The sequence below is a fragment of the Taudactylus pleione genome, unplaced genomic scaffold (genome assembly GCF_031769625.1).
Source record: "Taudactylus pleione unplaced genomic scaffold, aTauple2 ptg000386l, whole genome shotgun sequence".
Lineage (NCBI taxonomy): Eukaryota > Metazoa > Chordata > Amphibia > Anura > Myobatrachidae > Taudactylus > Taudactylus pleione.
In genome coordinates this window covers 12,083,062-12,107,418 of record NW_028284787.1, presented here as the reverse complement: position 1 = coordinate 12,107,418, position 24,357 = coordinate 12,083,062, and the positions used below count along the sequence as shown (strand labels likewise).

The following is a 24,357-nucleotide window of genomic DNA, read 5'->3' as shown; positions in this document are numbered from 1 at the left end:
CTTAGCCTGGCCACCTCCTCTCAGTAAGCCTTGGCATTGACAACCTTCTTTCAATAAATCTTGGCATAGGGAACCTCATCTCTCAGTAAGCCTTGGCATGGGCACTCTCCTCTCAGTAAGCCTTGGCATGGACACCCTCCTCAAAGCAAGCCTTGGCATGGGCACCCTCCTTTCAGTAAGCCTTGGCAAGGGCACCCCTTCTCAGTAAGCCTTGGCTTGAGCACCCTCCTCTCAGTAATACCTCTTTTCCACCAAAAACCCGGATCCGACCTGGGTTTTTGGACATGGTTCCAACCCAGGTCAGACCCCATTTAAACTGCACCTTCGACCTGGGTTACTCCCAGGTCAGCCCTGTTCACACTGAACCCAGGTCTGCCCTGCTAAACCTGTGAGGTCATGACTCAGGTCACGCTGTTTACACTGCACCATTACCCGGGTCCATCCTGGGTTGGATTGCCAGGTCACTTGACCCGGGTTATATTTCAGGGACCCTTTTACATTGAACTGCGACCCGGGTAGACCCAGCAAAAACCCAGGTTTTTGCTCTGGTATAAAAGGGGTATATGCCTTGGCATGAGTACCCCCCTCTCAGTAAGACTTGGCATGGGCACCCCCCTCTCAGTAATCCTTGGCATGGGCACCCTCCTCTCAGTAAGCCTTGGAATGGGCACCCTCCTCTCAGTAAGCCTTGGCATGGGCACCCTCCTCTCACTAAGCCTTGGCATGGGCACCCCCTTCTCAGTAAGCCTTGGCATGGGAACCCCCCTCTCAGTAAGCCTTGACATGGGTACCTTCTTCTCAGTCAGTAAACCTCTGCACGGGTACCCACCACATTATGACGTTTTAGGTAATTTCCTAATATTAATGGAAGCGTCTTCCCTTCTTCTCCCAGATATAGAGGAGGGGGAGGAGAGGAGGCTGTTTGCAGAGCGGACTGTAACGTGGTCATGTTGTCACATCTGTGTGTTGTGCTTGTCAGTCTGGTGAGCGTGTGCCGACGTGCCTGCCTCCCCCAGCAGCAGTGCGCAGACGCCGGCCGGGCAGGCAGAGCTTGGTGACATGCTCCTGGCTGTAGGAAAGGGATTATTACCTTCCCAGTCTATGTACCAGCTTTCCCACCTACTGCTGCTCCTGTGTCGCTTCATTATTTCCTTCTACCTCGCTGTATTCATTCACCATCAGCAGCACAGCATTGCCCATTTCTCTCTCACCTGCCTGCCACAATGATCCACTCACCGAGCACTGCACTCTACATGCCGCCTTATTTGCCTGTTGATTGATTTTTTTTTTTCTGCTAGTGGTAAATGGATGGCCTTTCTATGTCATTCCCCATTCTCCATGTCAGCGCATTGGACACGTAGGTGCAGAAACATGCACACATAGCCATCTCATAGGCAGTGCATTGCTTCAGTCTAATCTACCTTCATCATCCAGCACCGCTGTCAGCCTGGCTGATACCCCCTCAGCTCACCACTTGGCGGTTCGCCGGAGCAGGAGAAAGGGACTCCGCGTTCATAGATCGGGTTTATGAATGGCACTGATATGGAGGAAATACCGTTTCAGAAAGTCAAAACAAGAAGGAAGAAGTGCCGCTGCTCCCCCGCCCCCCCGCTGGATGCCATCGCATGCGAAGACGAGTTTGACTGCAAAGAGCTGGAGTCCCTCTTCCAGAATTACAACCTCAAGCTGGAGCAGACCTCGACCTTGAAGGCTCTCGCCGTACTGATCATAATGACAGCTACCCTGGCGCTGGTGGAACTGCTGTCCGGCCCCAGTTTGACCATTTCTAAAGGCTCTCACCCCGTGCACTGTATCATCTTTGTATCCCTTTTTATTGTGACCAATGTTAAATACCTGCAGGTAACGCAGCTTCAGCAGATTGTCAAGCTCACCTTGCTCTTCAGCTTCACTTTCTCCTTTCTGTGTTGCCCGTTCTCCCTGGGACCTTACGGCTTGGGACCCCCAATTTCATCAGATCAGGGAATGTGGCAGCTAATGCTGGTAACATTTGTGTCCTATGCCCTGCTGCCGGTCAGGACTCTGCTGGCCATTGTGTTTGGATTCATGGTGTCTGTCTCTCACATCATTGTCACAGCTACTTCTGTCAGTGTTAAAAGGCACAAGCTCTGGAGAACGGTGAGTCCTCTCTGCCCCCCCTCACACTGCTTTCTATTTGCTATGATTTACTACGGAAATACCAAGATGTAAGGTGTTACTAGTGTTTGTAAACTGCAGAAACTATTACAGAGAAGCATGCATTACATTAGAAACATCCTAGGACATCAGTGTCAGCAGCAAGGAGGGACTAGTACTGCAGATCAGCAGATCAGGTGTGGGGGCTACTTACTGTATAGTAGTGCTTACAGATTCATTACAAATGACGATGTGCAAGTATACATTGACATTCCTTCTCACTGCTGCTGGATTTCAATACACATGGGCCGCCCCCTGAACTACAATCCACAGTCTGACATGAGTATTTAACTTTGTTATAATGTAATCTTTGTGGTATTGATAGTTACATAATAAAGCACCAGAGACTAATCCCGTGCAATATACAGAACTAGAGGTGTCTGAGTCTCATAATGGTCAGTACTGAGAAATGGTGACGTTTCCAGGGATGAAAAGTTACATGGACATACATTTAATAACTAGAGAGTGTCCATTGAATTTTGGGGCAGCTGGAAAGTTTGCAGATACACATAATTAAAGGAAGAGATATAGACTTTTGTACTCCTCACTTACCTTAATCTAACACCTGCTTGAGTATGACCTTACTACATTATTTGACTACTTTCTTTGTAATATTTCAATTGATATAAAATTAAGTTAAAAAAATTGCAATACAGCATGCATCAATAATATCAGAAATGTGATAATATAGACTTCTTAGACTGGACCATTTACCCTTTGTGTTTAACAGCAATATTGAAAACCACATACATACATATATATTATAAAGTAAAATGTCAGTGATAATAAATGCATCCAGTATTTGTAATGATTAAAGACTGGCTGAATATTATGACATTTTTCTGATTATGTGAACAACAGACTACTGTATGTTGGATCACTATTCACAACAAAGAAGACATATTTGTAAACACTGGATTTCAAAGTATATAAGTGGGTATTTCTCCTAATTTAAGGAAATTAGAGACATCAAAGAGAATGATGAAACCTAACTCTGGTCCCACCTGGCTGGTGTGTAAGAAGCTCTCATCATTGTCAGAGAAAGGGATCACTCTCACCTATTCATTTGTGTGATTTTCACGTTAGTAAATGCATTAAAATAGGGAAAACAAAGTAGACCACATAGCTGGTGACATTTTCACTATTGCAGTCTAAAATGTTAATGCAGCTTTTTAATGCAACATTTCATATTTGTGAATGCAGCACTACCATGCTTTTCTTGTTTACAGATATCTATAAAGCATGCATTAGTTTTCATGTGTGTTTAACTATTTCCTCAGCATAAATGTGTAAATAAACCTGTAAACATATGCAGTCTGGTAATATAACATTCACGATAATAGCAGGTATACACTTATAGGCCTAATGCTTAACTTTACTGGATTTAGGGGCCAATGAATCAAAGCTTGACAATAGATAAAATTGTGAGAGATAAAGTATTAACCAATCGGCTTCTAAATGTCATTTTTCAAACACAGCTTGTAAAATGTAAGTTAGAAGCGGATTGGTTAGTGCTTTATCTCCCACAATTTTATCTCTCTCCAGTCTTTGATACATATGCCCCTTAGAGTAATATGGGTACTGTAAATAGCAAATTGATGCTCATTTAAATTAGAAGCTCATCTTCTGGTGCACTGAAGTTATATTGCATTTTCAGTTTTCAATATATTGGACATATTTTAAGAAACAATGAACGCTTCTGCTATAATATGTAGAGATGTACCAAAGGATGTTTAATTGATGCTGAGGAGAAAAATTTATCTAGCCTAATATATCTATTTACCTGACACAAATATGTTATATTATCCTATTATTCCTTGGATTCATAGTTTTTTGGATAAAGGTTTTTTTTATGATTCAGAGCAAGTTTTAATGTGGCTGGTCACCAAATCATAACTGATAATGTATCAGCTTGCATATAATGCTCATCACCCACTTGTCCAATATATATATATACACAGTATATGTACTGTAGATAGATAGCTAGATATTGGTTTGTATTAGACCAGTGCGTGATGAGCGTTATATGCCAGCTGACACCTTATCACTGCTCATTCCTTGGCCAGCCACATTAAACCTCACTACAGATCATGGCAATCATTTATCCCAAAAAAACAAAACCAAAGAATAATAGGATAAAATTCTACACCTGTGTCAAGTAAATTAATTCTGTACATTCTTGATATACAGTATATAATACATATGTGCATGTGTTTGTATGTATGTTTGTGTATATATTATAAACACAAACTTACAAATATATAAAGTGGAACAGTTAAATAGTACACATTTGTAAGTGTATTCAATCTAATATGTCTGTTTAATCTTATAAAGAAATTTAAAATAACCCCCTTTTTAACCATATTGTCTGTTCCTCTCCTCATTAAGTTGTTAAGAATAGGTCTTCTAGTAATTGAAAGTAGAAACTCTTAACAATCATATATGAGAGTGTGATATATCCCATATTCTAGATATGATATTACACACGTGTACTCCCTAACAAGCTACAGTCATAGTTGCACAGCTATTTGTTTACATAACACTAAAGCAAAGTGGCAAAAGGTGAATTCCAGGGATGCAGGAGACACCCAATTGGTCATATATAAAGAAGGAGTCCAATTGGTCATGGATAGTGGCCTTATATCCCTGCTGTCTAGTCTGGTCCCACTCAAATACAGTAAATTGTTCTGGCTGCCTCTGCATCTCTTAAAAGCCTCTGATTTCCAGTACTGAACTTCCTATTCAGCACACTCAATCCTGTTCTCTTTACCTGGTTTCTGAGATGCTCGTCATTCGTCTAATGTAAGGGGTCTCTGTACTGTGTTACTGTGTAGCTTTAAACTATATGTGATGGTTAGATCACAAATAAATACTCCAGGCGGTACAAAGATACAATGAGATAGCTTGTGCAGCACATCAGATTCCAACCTCCCGATCTGACCTTTAGCAGGAGTGTTTGAAACCATTTATCAGCTAATGCTCCTGCATACACACAATACAATTATTGGGCCGACCAGCTAATTATCAGCTGATTGGCCCACTGATTGTATAGGGTGTCCTTGGCTTTACTGTAGAAGTTATAAAAGATTTGGTGAAACAAACAGGAGGAAGTCAGAAAGATATAGAAGTGTATTTAGTAAAAGTTGTACAATGGTATATGCAACTCCAATGAATTAAATATTTCAAAAGATGTAAACTCATTGGGCTTAATCCTATTAGGTGCAAGTTGGGCCCTGCAAGCCGTGCCCATCACAAACTTTCACATCAAATTCCATTTGCAGTCCAATTCCAAATTCTCATTGATTTGTGGAGGTGCTTGTACTGATGGGAGAGGAGTTTTTGAATTTGCAGATGAGAGGTAAAATGGTTTATTCAAACTTTTTACAAACACGTATATAAAACCCTGAAAAAATACTATACAGACATTTTTCTGTACACCAAAATGCTGGAAAGACTGTAATTTGATGATAAGCGCTTGCTTGCTGTCATTTTTCAACCATTAATAAAAAGTGCAAAAATCAGCTATTTGACACCTATTAAAAAGCTCAAGTACTCTCCTTATAGCCACTAACAGCCAGGCATGGTCCTGCTATCTCAGGTGTCAGTTTTTGTGGTTTTAGAATAGTTTCCGCACTTTTTCATGCACTTCTTCCAGCTTGCACACACACACACACACACACATCTCACATTTCTTGTGTGTGCGCATTTGTGCGATGTCTGCGAGTTTCATGAAACAAACTCATATTTGCAAACGTGCACCTAATAGGATTGAGCCCTTTTTTGTTTCTATGTGAGGCTCATAGTTAGTGGTGATGCCAGCATTTATCAATCTACCTCTTCTGTCATGCATTGTAATTTATAGATCTGGGGGAAAATTTACTAAAGTGAGAGTTTTTAGAAGTGGAGATGTTGCCCATAGTAACCAATGTTGGTGTCATAACTACATCCCATATAAAAGCACTTTATTTAATTTGCATTGGAAACTATCCCAAAATGGGTGCACACAAGTGCGTTCGATACAGAGTCATGCGCATTTCAATCACATTTGCTCTTGTACCCAAAGAGGTGGCACTATTTTGTAATGGGATGGTTCACTCAATTGCAGGCATTGCAGACCTGTTTTGGAGGCAAATGTTTTGGGCAGGTGCAAGTGCACTCTGATTAAGGTGACATGTAGCAAACCAGGCGTACATACAAATGCAGTCTAATGTGCATATAGGAATCGGTATGTAATGCCGGCTGTCGGGATGTCTCCTGTCAAAATACAGACAGTGGTATCCCGATGGTTAGTATCCCGACAGGGGTCGGTAAGTATACTTATCCTTCTCCCCCTAACCCTCCCTTTTTGTAGCCTGACCCTAACCCTCCCTGTTAGTGCCTAAGCCTAAGTTCCCCCCTTCATGCCTAAATCTAACCCTCCCCCCTTAGTGCCTAACTATAACCCCGGAGTGGTGCCTGACCCTAACCCTCCCCCTAAAGGCGGGTATCCACTACCCGATTAAAGTGAGCGATTGAACGATAACGATATCATTATCGTTCATTAATCGTTCATAAATTGTCGAAAACGACCAACGACCAGCGATGCGCGCTCCCGCTGGTCGTTTTTGACATCTATCATCGCCTGAACAAGATGGTCACGACAGATAACGACAGATTGGCCATGTTCAGGGATGAGGGAGGGTGTCTACACTGAACGACATATCGTTCAGTGTAGACCGAGCACAGACTGTGAAATGACTGCACGATTACAATGTCGTAATCGTGCAGTCTTTTCACAGTCTGCTAGTGGATGTGCCCCTTAAGGGTGCCTAACCCTAACCCCCCAAAAAAACCTAACGATAACCCTGCTATGCTACCTAAACCTAACCCTTCCCCCCAGCGGCTAACATTAAGGGCGCCCCGGCTTACCTTCGTTCAGGCTGTCGTCCTCCAGGATTCCGGCGTCGGGATAAAGATGGGGGTCGGTAGGGATTTAGACCAGAGGCCGTGATGCATAACTACATCCCTTGCATGCATATACTGTATGCATTTCCAAAACACCCATTTTTGGGGGATACCTGCAAATATTAAGTATCCCTTAAATATACCATGAAGATATTTGCTGCTGTCCCTCCCTTTCTGAAAGCAGCTGTAGCCGTTATAGGTTTCTATGGGGAATGCAAAGCTATGAGGTTTACATTCTGGAGTTTGGTCCCCGGAGCTTACGCCATCTGAAGATGGCTATGGGCTACACTTCGCAAAAATGACCACGAGAGGATTCCTCTGGGATCCTCCCCAGCAATGGCCACCTTACATGCGTAGTCAGCAGACCACGTATGCGCAGGAGTCCGTAGACAGGAGTGAAGAGACCGGTCACTGCACTCAGAGCACATTGCAGGGACGGGCTCCTTTCGGATCCCCTGACACTCCATGTGCTATTTGATACATACAGATGATGTATAATTTCTTATTGCCGTGACTAGCGGTCTGTGTGTCTTCTTCTCTTTCCTTATCTGTCTGCACTTGCTCCAGTGTTGTGTTGTTTGGTAAATATTAAATGCAGTTGAAAGAGTATTGAGAACACATATTATATATTGTATCTTACTGTATTGTACTGTTTCAGGTCCAGCATCTGCTCTTCCATTCTGCCTTCTTAGCCCGTGATTTTAACTCCCAGTACTCTGTCTCTTGCTTATTATAAGGGAAATCCTGAAACCCATCAAACCTTCCTTAATGTATGCTGTACTTAGTATTAACTAAAGTCTAGCTACTGTTTTATTACATAAATTCCTGCTTTCCGATGAGTTTCTCGCTCAGCCAAACATGTTTTGCAAAGGGTAGATCTTTTGGTATTCATTGCGGCTGTTTTTGTTGCAATGTTACTCGGCGGTTTTCATGAATCAGTCATGTGCACCTGTACGATGGCCAGTAAGCATTTCATTTCCAGACCGTTGGCTGTTAAACTGAATGGAGTATTGAGGTGTCATTCAGCACAGTTTCACTCACTGAAAGACTGTGCTATTAAGTCTGTTAGTATGACTTCTTCACAGTAAATCCATCTATTTTTCCATTATCCTGAATGTCTTGAATTCTCTTGTCTGAGTATTAATTCAGAGACTATGTAATAGTTTGGAATTTATATTATACTAGCTGTTGCCCACAATGAAATCGCTTCTGCCAACATTTTTTTTATTTGAGGTGTTGTAGTTGTATTGCGTTGCAAGAGCCCTGTTGCAGGAGTGGCCCACGTGACCAGCAAAGCTATACAGACTGGTGGCAGCAATGCCTTCATGCACCACTCACACCATGGCCCTGATTCAGAGCCACTCACAAGTGCTGTGCGCTCGCAAGCGGCCCGATGTTTATACACTGCACATGTGCGTGCGCGTGCCCCGCCAAGCGACTGAAGTTCAGTCGCTACAGGGCTCGCAACAAAATGGGGCGGCTGTCGATGCTGAGTGACAGCTCGCCCCGTTTTGTGGGTGGGTAGGGGGATGGCTGGACAAACGCAGGCGTTCCCTTAGGAACACCTGGCGTTTGTAGGGAGATGAAACAAAGTGAAAGTTATTTCTAGAAATTTCAACTACAAAATGATGCAGTTTTCATGAAAATCAGTTAAGTCGTTTTTGTGCCAACTTTGAACAAACAGACAGACATGTTGTTCTTATAATATCAGTATAGATAACATAATGTCACATTGCTGATGCACGTAAAGTCATGCTCAAATTTGTCTGAGAAATGTTTAACTGTCTTCAGGTCATTTTGGATCCCCAAGAAGTTGTTATGAGTAAGGACAAGATTTTAGAGAATATTCTGACAAGATTGGTGAGAGAAGTACAACAAGTAGATTTCCTCACTGAAGACTTCTGAGTGCTGTACAGTTGGGTTAAAGTCTTTGATGACAGTTGTCTTCTAGATCTTAGAAATTGCTGATTGAAAGTCATGCTGTGCCCGGGTACTGTGATTCTGCCAAGATCCTGAAATAATCTAACGGTTTTGAGCCTATTAAGGTGCTGCCATCTGTTCAGCTAGCATCTTTGGATACTTGATCGGTTCTTCCTGCACCATACTCCTAATTTGCTGATGTTTTATGCTGGCAAGCTGAGCTTCTTCCATCTAGATGGCCATATCACTTTGCTACTTATCCCATTACTGCAACAACTCTTTCATTAGGCCCAATGTACTAAATATGTTTCACCTGACACAAAAATCATGTCCAGTAATAAAAAAAGGCGAATTTATAAAAAATGTAAACAAAAATGTGTTTACAAGTTTTTTTCTAGTGTTATGCTAGAATGGTCGCTGATACCGTCTCCATTCGGGTTCTGATTTCTTTAATGATTTGACAAGTGTTACAATGTTCAGCAAGCTGGACCTGCTGGGTGCCAATAATCTCATCCAGGTTACAGAAGGAGATGAAATATCACATGTAAGGGGTGTATCCACTTATAGATATACAAACGAGAGCATGATTACGACATTGCAATCGTGCTCTCGTTTGTATATCTAATGATGTGCCTAGACTGAACGTTCACTCATTCAGTCCAGGCACATCCCTCATCCCCGCACATGCTGAACCTGACGAGATCGTCAGGTTGACCAGCATGTATGGACGATGTCAGATGTCAGAAGCGACCAACGGGCACGCGCATCGCTGGTTGCTTCTGACCAAAACATGCCCGATGCATGCGCGATTTGCAAGCTATTGCACGATAACGACGTCGTTATTGTGCAATCGCTTGGTTAAATCGCTAAGTGGATACCCCCTTTAGATGTTTCTATGTTTACTAAATAGAGCCCTTTATACCCTTGGATTACAAATGTTGATATTTGATTTATGTAACACCTGCAGTTTTCTAGAACCTATTCAATATATTCTTCAGGGATTTTCTGTAGACATTTGTAATTGTCTATTAGAATTACTTGATTATGTATATTCTATTAGCCTCACCTTCCATTGGAAATACTGTATGTGGATTGTATGCAGGAATGTTGTTTATAGTCAAAGGGTGAATGTATTTTCAAACAGCCTAATGTATCCTTTTTAGGTAATATTATCTTTAATTGTGTTTTAGAAATGGATTCTATGTTCTTTATTTTATTTGTTTTTTCTTTCCAAGGTTGGGGGTCCAGAAGACAAAAAGGGTAATGGGGAGGTTGTACACAGCAAGGTCACTGTAGTTTTAAACTGGTAGGTTCAGTAGTTCTCAAGGCATCACAATGTTTCTTGGCCTTGATAATTGCTATTGCCAGTTTGTTAATTTCTCTGTTGTTTCTCATATTACTGCTTGTGACGACCAATGGTGTTATCCCTGACAAGTGATCATTTGTTTTCTTGAAGTACAAATTTTTCTCCTGCCCCTGTGCTTCAACATTTGAATCCCAGGTTACTGTGATTTTTTAAGAAAGATGCCTCTTCCTTGGTTGGAGCAACTGATATATTGCAGTTCAACAAGTCAGACAAATCATCCCTGTGGTTTATTTTGTCAATAATTTTTATCAGCAGAGAAAAACTACTCTATATATAAGCACCATGAATTTTGTACATTTCTGCTAATGTTAAAACTCTTCATACTTTCATTTCGAATAATGACTAAAGGACATATTTATGAAGTCATTCCAAAAAGACAGATTTTCTATTGCAGATCAGCATGGTGATAGAAAATCTGTTTCAGGACGATTTATAAAAAAAAAGTCCCTAGGCGAACTGAGTGATGCTCAGGTCCCTGTGACACGGGCCGGCAGAGTCATATGCATATGGCTTATGCATGTGCCAGGTCAAAAGGCACATGCATAAGCCATATTACTGGCCTCCAGTCACAGATTACAAAAAAAAATAAAAAAAAATAAACTGTGCTTAAATTAAACCTAATTAAAAAAAATATAATATAAATATTTATTTTTTTTAAAAAAGGAAAAATTATTTATTTTAATAAAAAAACATTTTTCATGTGGGCACCTCGGCAATATCAATGAGAGGTCTGCAGCAGTACTTGTTCCACCACTGTGCCTAATACATATGCTTTGCATGAATTTCAGAATTCCTCCAGTGAAGGCTGTTTTTTTTCTAGCGCTCACCAGCAAAGGCTTAGAAAAATAGTGAAAATGTCCTAAATTATTCAAAAATGTTCAGTTTTTGCAGGACTGCAGGGTGTTACCTTTCATAATATACCCCTAAATCCTTGATAATCTAAATGGATCAATTTCTATCAGTGTTTTGATTTTGTTTTATCTTTCAGGTTTTAAACCAAGTAGTTGTAAATTCAGATTTTGACATAGCTTGCTAATTTAAATTGTATTTTTGCGCCAACCAAACCACAATGAAATAACAAAACAAAAATAAAGACCAAACTATCTTTCAAGGGAAGTTGAATTAGAGATTCTGAATTCATACAAAGCTGTCCTGTCTTTACCATAGAGTTACTCACTGAATGTCTTCATCAGGTCAACTTCTACCTCTGGCAGCACCCCTGAGGAAGGGATCATTGATAAGGGGTTTGACTGATATTATTTTGGGTCAATATACATAATATCACAATGTGTGCAGTTGTCTATGTACCTCTCTTTTGCAACTTCTTCCTCTTCCTAGTAAAACTTTGACATGTTGTTAGATTTTAGCACTTGACATGACAAAATAGGTATCTGAAACCCATTGTCCAAAGGGGAATTCTGGTAGCTGGAGACATTGAGTACATGGGGTTCTGGCAATGACAGTGCAGTAATCCTCAGCAGAATTTAGGGCCCTATTTATCATCGAGACATAACACATTTAGAACTTGTTAAAGGGATTATGTCTTCCTTTCAGTATTTAACAAACAGCTGGGTGAAAGTGTAATGCTTATGTGTGACACCCCTAGTGGTTGGTGTTTGTGTGTATTGTGGATTGTACCTGGTCTTGGAAAGGCTCCTCTCAGTCGTTTTCCTGTCACCGCACAGCACCGCACAGCAGAGTAACAGAAAAACACAAATCCCAAATATAAGGCGCACTCGGCGTGCGCATGCGTGAGCCACGACGAGCGACTGAGCTTCAGTCGCTGCGGGGCTCACCACAAGACGGGGCGGCTGTCGATGGTGAGTGCAGCTCGCCCCATTTTGTAGGCGGGTAGGGGGGGTGGCTGCACAAACGCAGGAGTTCCCTTAGGCGTTTGTGGGAGGACCTACTGACATCACTAGTGATGTCAGTAGTGGACTTCCTGCTCTATTAGAGCAGGGAGTCCATTTGGGCTTGTGGCAGGGTCTCGTCTCCAGCCTGATGGTCGTGATAATCACGACGGTCTCCAACACGCTCGCACAAGCTGTGGGTGGACACCCACAGCTTTGCGAGCGGGCCTGGAGAAATAAAAAACAAACACCCACAGACCCTGCGAGCTGGTCTGAATCAGGGCCTGAGTGTCTCTATGCAATGGAGAGTTCTGTACCTCCAGTATAGCAATGACTATGGCATTCAGATCCAGGGACAATGCAACTCTTTGTGATGCCAGTGTTGCTGACACAACTCTGAACACAGCCTCTTCAAGAAATGCTGCACAGAACTACTGTTCCTTTGTTACTGCTATCACAGGCTATAGTGCACTTTAAACACACTTCTAGGCAATGTAGGGGTCTGTACCTGGGTTACAACTTGAAAGCACTATTGGGGAGATGTATTCTAGTGGCACAGACCATGCCGCTATAACTCTTCCTGCTTTGCCTCTTTGCTGAGGCAAAACAGGAAGCACTAACAATGAGAACATCTAGGGCCATATTCAATTAGGCTGCAAAAAGTCATTTTCGCATGTTTCAATTATCCCCGTATTCAATTTCAAAGACTTTTTGCCGGTGCGTAAAGTCTTTGAAAAAAAACGGGGATACGTTTTCACCATGTTTTACATGGCGTAAAAAAGTGCAGAATTGGGGTTTAGCCCCTAAAAGCGAACTGTGTCAAAAAAAGTTTTCAAAAATTTAATTTTGGGGTAAAAAAAATAAAATAGCGGGGAACAAGTTTTTAAATAGCCAAATGAATTCAGGGAGGGTTCCCAAGTATGTGGCAGGTGTTCTAAATAATGTGGGTGGTTTTTTGAAGAATTTTCAAAACGCACTTTAGGAACTTAAAAATATGCTTGCACCCATTTTCATGTACCCCAAATTTGATGGGCATATATTTAAAAAAAAAAAAAACCTAAGTGCTATTCTTCACCCCTTCTCCACAGGCGCAAAAAAGCACCTGCCACGGCTATTTAAAAACCTGACTTCCCTTCAGCAACCAAAATGAGGGTACCCATAGTGATCCCCCATGTCTGGACATCTTTAGGGGGGTCCCACGGACAATTCCCGAAAATTCCAGTTTTTTTGCGAAACTTGCCTTTCCGCCAGCTCCCGTTTTCGCACATTCCTAATTGAATATGGGGATAAAGTGGCCATGTGCCCTATACTTTATCCCTGGAAAACCTCCGATGTGGAGTGAAAAGTCCAGCACGGACTTTTCTCTCCAAATTGAATACCCACCCTAATCTGTTGGAATGAAGACTCCTCACTCCAGCAATCCCCGGCTGATGCTCTGAGTCTCACTCCCGGCTGGCTCCACTGGGCATGATCGGGATCTCGCAAACATTGCAAGATCCCAAGTGCGGCCTCCGGAGCCGGCAGTCGCTGTCCCTGCTGTGGTGATATGGCAACAACAGTTGCAGCTGTCGGAACGGTCAGTGGAACTGACCATTCACACATTGCTCTCCATTTACTAAGCTGTGTTAGGAGATAAAGTGAACGGTGATAAGGTACCAGACAATCAGCTCCTAACTGTACTTTTTCAAACACAGCCTGTGAAATGGCAGTTATGAGCTGATTGGCTGGTACCTTATCACCATTCACTTTATCTCGTAACACAGCTTAGTAAATAGACTCCCATATCTTGTAGATAGCAGCGCCGATAATAACAGGGGCGCATTGCGCCCCTGTCAATTACTGCCCAACCCACTCAGTAATATATGGGGGAGAAAGCACACATATTGTGCGCTAATACCACTTTTTCTCCATATCGAGAATTAATACATCTACCCCTATGACCTCTGGGGGCATCTTTACTGCAGGCAATGGGCAAAATTTACTAAGTAGTGCGGTCTAAACCCTGGCGGTTTGACGGCGGGTTCTATTCTGTTCTGAACCCTGGGGGTTTGGTGGTGGTTTTGCACCGGTTTCTAAATGACAGACTGTTTCAGAGATGCACGCTATTCCCATATTTATGCAGCTAAGCGATTATCGCTGAACTGTGTCACAGTCGCACTGCGCACCTGCCAAAGTACCTTTGTAATGCCACTTGCTACGAGGATTACTTTGCAAAAATATTGACAATCAGGGAATGTTTTAGGGGAGGTACGAGAAAAAACGCATTGTCCCAGCCATTTTCGGGGCGTGTCATAGTCTGCGTCTGCGATATCACATACAGATAAAGTGGCATCTATTCTGCGTGACTATATGGCTACTCAGATGGCTGATTATCGTATGATCTGCAGCTGCGTATTTGTATGCACTTGCTTGGACCTACGAAGCCGACGGAGGGCATCTCAATACATTTCCAGACGGATACAGCATTAGCATATTTTCACATAGCAGCTGCCTGCGGAATCGCAGCTACGAATGAATCAGGTCAAATGCTACATCAGGAGTAATTTCTTCTGGATGCATTGCGCAGTCTGGCATCCATAGAACTGCAGATGTGGGTTACTATGCTTCCTACATCACTGTATTATAGGATGGTTAGTGATGAATGCTCGACCGCATTGTTCTTCTTAAAGTGCATCTGCAATTGCTGATTTCTGTTGCTTACTACACATTGACACTTTAACCCTGTTAAACAATCTCTCATACTTATGTGTGTAGTTTTTTGCAAAGCTATTTAGAAACCAGCATGTATTGCATGACAATTTCTTACATTGGTGAGATTTGCCAATAACAATTATTTTCATTAGTCCACCAATAAAACAGCCATTTTTGTCATGTTTAGGACTCATCCTATAGATATATCCTCTTACACCTATCCCATTTGAGCTATGCGGTGCGAGGCGTCTGACACGATTCCCATGTGGTTTACTTTATGCTCAATTTTATTACTTTGTCATCAACTTTGTTATTTTTTACTTGTCGCAAAAGACTTGCTATATAGATTAAGCACAATGATGCATGATGAGGGTCGTATCGGACCTGTCTTTTGCCTTTTTAACCTGGATTGTGTACTTTTTTCTCAACTTTGCTACTTTTCTCTTCATTGTGCTACGTTTTCCTAAATTTTGCATCCTGGGGGATATTCAATTATATCCGAAAAGTCCGTTTCTGCGGAAAAGATTCGCCGGTGACGTCATTTTGCCAGGGGAAAACTTTTCCCCGTATTCAATTCCACAGACAATGTGGATCAATTCCAAAGTCAATGCATTGGAATAGGCGAAAAAGATTTGCCTATGAAAGCTGTCGGAAAAAAGTTCAGAATTGTGGGTTTTGGGGTTGCAAACTTACGGGAACCACCTTGCACCCTTGGGACAGGCCCCCAAAGGTAAAAAAACCTTAAGATCACCCAAAAAAAGTACTTTCATTTTGGGAGTGAAAAAAATTTGGGGAAAAACTTAAAAACTAGCAAAATACGAGGGTTGTCCAAAAAGTAATGCCTAAATGCTCATAACTCTGAAATAATATGCAACATTTATTTGAAACTTTGTCAGTTTGTAGTTTAATATGTTTGCTAACTATATATCTAGTTTTGTTTAGGTAGTCCAAGAAATACCATGGAATCCAAGATGAAACAAAGAGCCGTCATTGAATTTCTGCAAAAAGAAGACTGCAGTGCTACAGAAATCCACAGAAGACTGAAAATAGTATATGGTGAGCATACACTTGACTATAGCAATGTCAGAAGGTGTATGAAGCGTTTTCAGTCGGGATAATCGTCTGTATGCGACAAACCTCGTGGTGGCAGACCATCAACTGCAGTGACAGCAGAGAACCGACACAAAGTCGATGCCATGATTCAGAAAGACCATCGTGTGACCATCAGAGATATCAGTGATTAACTTGAATGTAGCAATGGCACTGTAGAATCACTAATCAATGATTTGATAAGTGTATGCTAAATGGGTTAGAAAGCAATTAACCAGGGATCATAATGCCCAGAGGGTGGAAGTGTGCAATGACCTTATGACCAACTTTGAAGCCAATCCTGAGACGTTTTTGGAAAATGTCATTACAGGAGATGAGACCTGGGTATTCATTTATGGCCTAGTAACAAAGACTGAATCAAAGCAATGGAAACACCCAAGTTCACCTAGGCAAAAAAAGTTTAAATCACAGCGATCCGTAAACAAAGTCATGGCCACATTCTTCTGGGATTGCCAAGCTGTTACTCTCATCGATTACTTGGAACCAACCAATCAAACAACAGTGATCGATACATTTTAACACTTAAGAAGCTGAAAGAAGCCATCCGCAAAAAAAAGGTCAACAATTCCACTGTCAAATTTCATCTTACAAAACGATAATGCCAGACTTCACGCTTCGATGGCAACGTCTGCGGCCATTGCCAAAATGGGGTGGGCAATAATGCCACATCCACTATACAGTCCTGATTTGGCCCCTTCTGATTTTAATCTGTTTGGCCCTCTCAAATACTGTCTCCGGGGTCAACATTTTGAAGACATAGAGGTTGTTAAAAATGCCATACATTCCTGGGTCAAACACCAACCACTGGAATTTTTCCAAAATGGATTCACAGCTTAGGTCGAGAGGTGGAGAAAATGTGTGAGGGCAGATGGTGAATTTTTTGAGTAGAGTCATTCTGTTACTAAGACTTCAAAGTATTTTACTGCAAATTTTAAAATCTGTAACTATAATAAAATTTGAGTTGTGAGCATTTAGGCATTACTCTTTGAACAACCCTCGTACACTTCAGGGGGGTCCCCAAGTATGCCCCAGGTGTTTTTAAGATTGCAAGTGTTTGACGTTTTTTAATACTTCACTTTAGCAACTTTAAAATATACTACCACCCATTTTCTTTTACCCCAAATTTGCTGGGACTACTTATTTTCAGGAAAAAAATGCTAAATGCTGCAAAGACGCTAATTAACAGCTATTCAGATAATTTAAGTACCCCAAATACCTTCAGCAGGCCTATTCAGGGGTATCTAGAGTGATCCCCATTGTCAGTGCATTTTTTGGGGGGTGTCAGGCTGATTTCCCCAAATCTGGCAGGACTTTTCACTGGTTTCGAATTCTCCGGGTTCCGTTTTCGTTGATTTGGAATTGAATACGAGAATAAGTGGGGACGAGCGCGATACTTTTCCGTATGGAAAACCAGCGATGTCGGTGAAAAGTCCAGCATGCGAAAAGTACAGGACTTTTCGGTTCTAATTGAATTTGCCCCTTAGGGCGTTTATAGCATACTAGGGGGGTGTTTCAGCATCGGACGGAATTGCTAAGCGGCATGCAGGCAGCTTTGCAATTCCATCCTTGCAAATATGCAAATGCAGCAGGAGGTGTATGACACCACCTGCTGCATTTGTGATCCTAGCACTGTGACTGAGGTCGCAGGCTGGAATCACCATTGCGACCATCGGTGGTCAATGGTCGCGATGGTGGATGGCGCCGGGCCTCTGGCCAGCTGAGTAAACCTCAGGTAACTCAGGCTGGTCGGCTTGCGAGGCAAGGAAACTGTGTTTATCGACGCAGTCCCTGGCCTTGCCACTCCGGGAAAACCTGGTGGACACCCCCCATTTCCGGGAACGCTGGCAGACCCTGCCCCCACCCCGCCCCTTAAATGTCTCTGCCTGTCAATCAGGCAGAGGCATAGAAGGGGCTGTGTGCGATTATACAGGGCCCATTCTGCACACTCGCAAAATGGCTCCTGCACATTGCATGCTATGCTGAATCAACCCCTACGTACTTAGGATTAGTGTTTTGGTGCTGCTAAGTAGCAAAGTACGTGGCGCGATAAACAGGGCTATTTAGCGTGATTTAAGTATAGGAAATACGGAATATTCCGAAATACAGATTTTTTTTTTAGCTTAACTGAGATTGTGAAACCTTTGCTTTTTGATGGTTCAATGTACACAAACTTTGTTTAAGGAACAAAATTATTAAAGTATAAAATTACCTTCAAGCTTTGTGTTAAAGGTGTAAATGAAACATAAATTAATTTCATGTATGTACACAAACTTTGTTTGAGCCACAAAATTATTGAAAATATTGTATAAAATTACCTGCAGGCTGTGTATATAAGGTGTATATAACACATAAATGCATTCTGTATTTAGATTTGGGTCCCTTTCCCAAGATATTTCATTATGATATGCAAATATTCCAAAATACAGAATATTGCGATATCCAAAATACCCCTGGTCCCAAACATTTTGGATATGGGAGACTCAACCTGTATATATATCCTTTACCCCTCCATTATAACCTTCCTTATTCATGGCATATGGAAACTTGATGATTGACACCATAAGCTAATGTTCGCAGAAGAACATCTAAAAATAAATAACAGAATACTGCACTGAAGCAAGGTATAAACGAAAATTATAGCAAAGTGGCAGTGACACCAATAAAAATATTAGCATCAGCTCACCTACCCATAATGAATAGGCCTATTTTAATAATAATATTTTTTTAAATAGTATTTTGCACACATGTTCAGAACCATACACACACACATCAACACTAACGAGATGTGGGAGATCAGTAAACATATGAAAACACCCATATATACATCAGACATTTAATTTTTTATTTTTTTTTATTTTAGTACCCGTCACTGCCTGGGTTTAAATCGTCAAGTTATTACGTAAGGCATCCCAGACCAATTGCCATCCCTCTGTGAAGTTTTCATCCAAATCCATCCAGTGGAAGGCCCAGAACAGGCTTCCTTGGTCAAAGTTCTGCCCAGCGTACACCAACGGGAGGTCCGACCAGACCTAATCTTCATGTTATTAAGTTAGGCATCCCAGACCAATTGCCAGGCATCCCAGACCAATTGCCACCCCTCTGTGATGTTTTCATCCAAATCCATCCAGTGGAAGCCTAGGACAGGCTTCTCGGGTCAAAGTTCTGCCAAGCGTACAATGTCCGACCGGGACTTAAACCCCCAATATGTCTTCTGGGATCCAATGTTAGCACTCTGTGAAGTTTTCGTCAATATCCATCAAGTGGAAGGCTCAGAACAGGCTCCACGGGTCAAAGTTCTGCACAGCATACACCAACAGGAGGTCTGACCAGGACCCTAAACCCCCCTTAAAACCTGGCCAGGATCCAACTGGACCACCTCGCGTTTGTTTCATTACAATTGGTGCAGGGGTGTCTCAATTTATAACCGAACATACAAACAAACAGACCAGTGAATTTTATATATAAGATTACTTACTACTGGATTTCACAGATTTTTTTGAGTGACCCTCACCCTGATTTGTATTTTCCTCAAGATAATCCAACCTATATAAGGTTAACTTGCATCTCCACAATTCTTCTGTATTGAGGACACCCTTGACCTATGTCTTCAAACATAAGTGTAAAGAAGCATAAAATATGCTCAGCTTGAGGTAAACATTTAGCCAGTACAGTTTTAAACACACAAATGTGTTCTCTATAATACAGTTCTGTTAATTCCTCAAAGTAATTAGCTAAATCAAGCAATTTTTTTTCCTGAATTAAAAGTTTTATCTAATGAAAGGGGTGATTCCAAATTTGCCTACTTTTTGGATATCCCTCCACGATATTCCAGATAGCAATTCCAAGGGCCAGGTGCACCAGGTGCTTGGGAGCGATATTGCAATTCATGCCGCCATGGTCCTTCCCCTGCTGCACAATTTTGGCATGTGAGAGTGGCATTGTTATGATAATGATGTGATGTCCCTGACCATGTCACAAGAAAAACAGGCAGGACATAGGAGGTTGCCTATGCTCCCACGAGTCCGATCGTAGAGTAGGCAAGTATGGATGTTTCCAAGCTGACATGGTATTGTGCGCTGATGTGATGTTTAAACAAGTTATAGATTTCTCCACAATACTATACATCTGCATTCACTTATGTTATGTGAGGGTGTCTCCTGAAATAAGAAAGTAGGCATGCACGAAGAAGACTATATGCAGGGATGTGTAATAAAAATGTTTTGCGCTTTGCATCAACTTCAATTCACAATTGATGTCAACACTCTTGACACAAGTCAAAAATATAATCCAAGAGTGACTCAGGAACCAGCATTGAGCTAATGAGATGAGGATGAAAAGGACTAGAAATAGAGCTAGACATTTTCAGGACAAATTAGTGAACACTTCCATCAATACTAAAGGCTCCGTTTAAGAATGACTCATAACCCCTTCAGCACTCGCTAAAGTGGTTATGACCTCTGTTCAGTATTTAGCAAATAGTGGTATGCTTAGCTAAAGGCTGGAACACACTAGACAATGTCAAGTGTGTACCGACCTCGTTAACGGCGGGAACTGGCAGGGTGCCGGCATCGACAAGTGCGTACCAACAGGCAATGGCGCTAACGATGCTCGGAGAACGCATTGTCAGCGACATAGCGGGTACACACTGCCCAATGTGGAAAATATCCGCTGGATCGGACGATATATCATCTAGTGTTAACCCGGCTTTACTACTGTTTGTGACTGTACTGCTTACACCATCTATAGATGGCATTGGCGATAAAGTTACCACTGCCGGCAATGGGGACCCAGTTAAAGCCTTTCCGGTTTCAGTGAAGCCATCCAGGCTTTCCTGAGTCCCCACCCAGTGAAGTGCAATGTGCAGATGGACATATAAGTATCAATGTTAAATGGAGCCCTTAAAGTTTTCACATATCTTTACCCCAGGAAAAATAATTTGCAAATCATAGTTATAATTTTTCTGATATTTTATGTTTGAAAAACAATTTAATATAAAATAATTTCTTCAGTATTGGGGCAAAGTATTATAGCTGATTCTTTTGATTCCAATATCAGTTATAAAGGATGTGTTAGAACAATGGAAGGGGGAGGGGCTATGGAAAACGACACTACTGTGTTTTTTTATACTTGGGTTCTATTTTAAACCAATTAATGTATTAGAAAACAGTAATATCACTTTAGCATGTGCTTTATTTCAACCACAGCAATGCTGCAAACAATTACTATGAGCAATTCAAGAATTGATAGAGCGCTGGTAGTATCAGTTGTGTCTGATACAATGTTACAGTAAGCTATGTGACAGGTTAAAAACACCAGCGGTGTGCCTCTCCGGTAAGGCAGCAATAGGGAGAGTTAGATCAGAGCCCCTGCCTTACTGGAGAGGCACACCACTGGCGCTACATCGAAACCCTCACTAGTGACTTCTTGCAATTGCCCAAACCGGCAAAAGAGTTATAAACATCTTAATAAAATTTTTCATTACAGGTATTGCGCTACACATTTTTTAACCTGTCACATAGCTTACAGCAAAATTGTATCAGACACAACTGATACTATCAGCGCTCTATCAATTCTTGAGTTGCTCACATTATCCTAAATAGAGCAGCTTTCACTGACCAACAACAACTATAAATAATTACTATGGTTTGCAAGGGTCCTGGATTAAAGGTCGACAGTAAAAAGGTTTACCAGCAGTAGGTTGACACCAGATGGTCAACAGTCAATAGGTCGACAGGAACAAATGGTCGACACAAACATTTTGCCATGTGTTTAGGTCGACAGTTCTAAAAGTTCAATGGGTACAAAATATCGACATGTGGATAGTCGACACAAAAATTGGTCGACTCATTGTTTTTTTTTTTCAGAGTTAGGCACTTTCTGGAAGGTTAGGGTTAGACACTAGGAGGGACGGTTAGGATTAGGCACTTACCAGTCGGCTAGGGTAAGGAACTAGGAGGGACATTTAGGGTTAGGTACTTATTTCGACGGTTAGGGTTAAGCACTAGGAGGGATGGTTAGGCACCAGAAGGGACGGTTAGGGTTAGGCACCAAGGGGAGGGTTATGGTGAAGATTAGGAGTAGAAAAAAATGTTGACCATTTTTATGGCGATAATACCCATGTTGACCTGTTGATCATGTCAAACTTTTGTATCAATCAACCTACACCCATGTCGACATTGTGTGTGTCGATGCTTTGTAAGTGTCGACCTTTTTATTGTCGATCTAATGAACCACTCCCGGTTTGCAAATTATATATATTGTATAGTAATTACAAACAATTTTAGCTGATTCCTATTCATTAATATATCACTGAGCAGGGACAGCATTTGGTCCTGGGTCTCAAACCTCCAGAGATACATCCAGATCCTGCTATTATACCATAAGCATACTAATTGGCCAGCCTTTGTCCTCTGGATATCATTTGATAAGTAACGATACTGGATCAGAACCTCTATACACACCTTCCTATACCTTCTAATGTCCTGCCTATACCTTCTAAGGATGACACTAATTTGCGTACGCAGTCATACCATAAGTAAAGACTTAGACGTGGAATCTGTGGTTGCAAAGCACAAGTGATATTCAGGTAAAAGTTCAGACAGTTACACGCAATTGATCAAGAAACAATTTAGGCGCAAAAGGAAATTATACAGACCGCAAGTACAGTATACATACGCAGACGCTTCCGGACCCAGAGATAGGCATCAGCAAGAGACTCCTCATCATTCAGCATTCAGCATGAAGACTCAGAACCAGTGTTCGTGCACTCATATTTATACCTCCCCAGAATAAACAGGACAATAGGGAAGTCTGTTGCTGATATCATTGGTTCTCAGGGGTGAAGCATCTGTTACAGCACATTTAACAGGCTGGTTCAAACAGACTCTCCCTGCCTCTAACAGCTGGGGGTCTTCCTCTTCAGGCCTCCTGTATCATCCTAACAGTTGTTTCTAAAATATACATTTTGTTGCTTGTAGGCTCTGCGATCCATAACTCGGGAATGCATGATGCGATCTCCCCACCGATAACTCCGGAATACTGTAAAAAAGATACGCATCAGTACAACTCCAAACATGACTTGTTTAGCATGTATAATACCTTAGTTATCAAATATCTTTATTTCTCAGCATTTAAACTAACTGAACCAACTTAAATCATATACTTTAGAGCTTATTGAACCTTATGTGTGAATATGTAATGTGTGGGTATTCAGGGTTTGAAATAAGGACGCTAGTTAACTTGGGGCAGATGCGTGCGCATAAAGCTAATAAAACAGTGGTTTCATACAAAGTCCTATGCATTCGCTAATATGCGACTAGTTAACAGCGCAATTGTGTGTATTAATGTGTGTATGAGAAATGGTGAAAGATGCAAACGCATGGTGCTATTAGTATTATCGCCACATGTACTAAAATGTGAGTTTGTCTAAAATGGCGCTTAGGCGGCCATTCGCAAAATGGCTTCTTGCGATCTCATTTTCAGGATGGTGTCTTGCAGCCAGTCGCAAGATGGCGTCGCCGCGATTAAATTTTAACCTGAACTTGTCTTAGCCAATTATTCAGCTTCGACATAAGATACTATATTGTACACATATTGTAACTTTATTATGTCGCAGTGGGGCTGAATTAGAGTTGCATGTAACTTTATTTTGCGGTTGGATCTTGCAATGTTTAACCATCACAACTGTGAGCAACTTCAGCATTTCAGAGTAGTACACAACTCAGTTGTATATCCAATTATGGGTCAGTGGTTATAATGCATAGGGTAAATATCTGCTTTTATTTCCATTTATGCAATGCGGCCGCACTTGCTGCTGACTTGCTTGCAACTTTGAACCATCCCAAGATGTGTATATGTTCAAACACATACAGGAGGGACCTAATGCTGTAGATGTAGGGAGAGGTGAGAGTAAAATGCAAGTCAGTCCAAGAGGTAATACCTCCCCTGTGTTATAATTGATTAGATTTTAGCATTTGCCATGCCATATTAAATTAACTCAAAGATGGATATTTCTTAGATTTATGAAAGTGGGATGAAAGTTTTGGCTAAAAGCTTGGAGAAAAAGTGTTGTAGTCAATGGTGTTAGTCCAAGTGAAAGATTAATGACCAGTGGAACACCTCAGACATTAATTTGGGATTCTGGTTTGTATAATCTATTTTTTGGTTTACAATGAAAGGTACGTTTTGCACATGATACAAATATTTGTAAAGTTAATACTGTAGAAAGGGATAAAACAAATGTGTAGTTGCATACAGACAATATCAAAATGTTAATGCATATGG

The 24,357-nt window shown here is 41.5% G+C and overlaps 1 protein-coding gene across 2 annotated transcripts in view; it reads left to right on the top strand.

Annotated features, from left to right (window-relative positions):
• The first annotated feature begins 1,527 nt into the window (after positions 1 to 1,527).
• Positions 1,528 to 24,357, top strand: part of ADCY1 (adenylate cyclase 1) — a 480,535-nt gene continuing 457,705 nt past the window's right edge. For both annotated transcript variants that reach the window (XM_088445657.1, XM_088445656.1), the window contains exon 1: positions 1,528 to 2,136. In XM_088445657.1, the coding sequence (XP_088301783.1) occupies positions 1,528 to 2,136 (609 nt within the window). The remainder of the gene's footprint in view (positions 2,137 to 24,357) is intronic.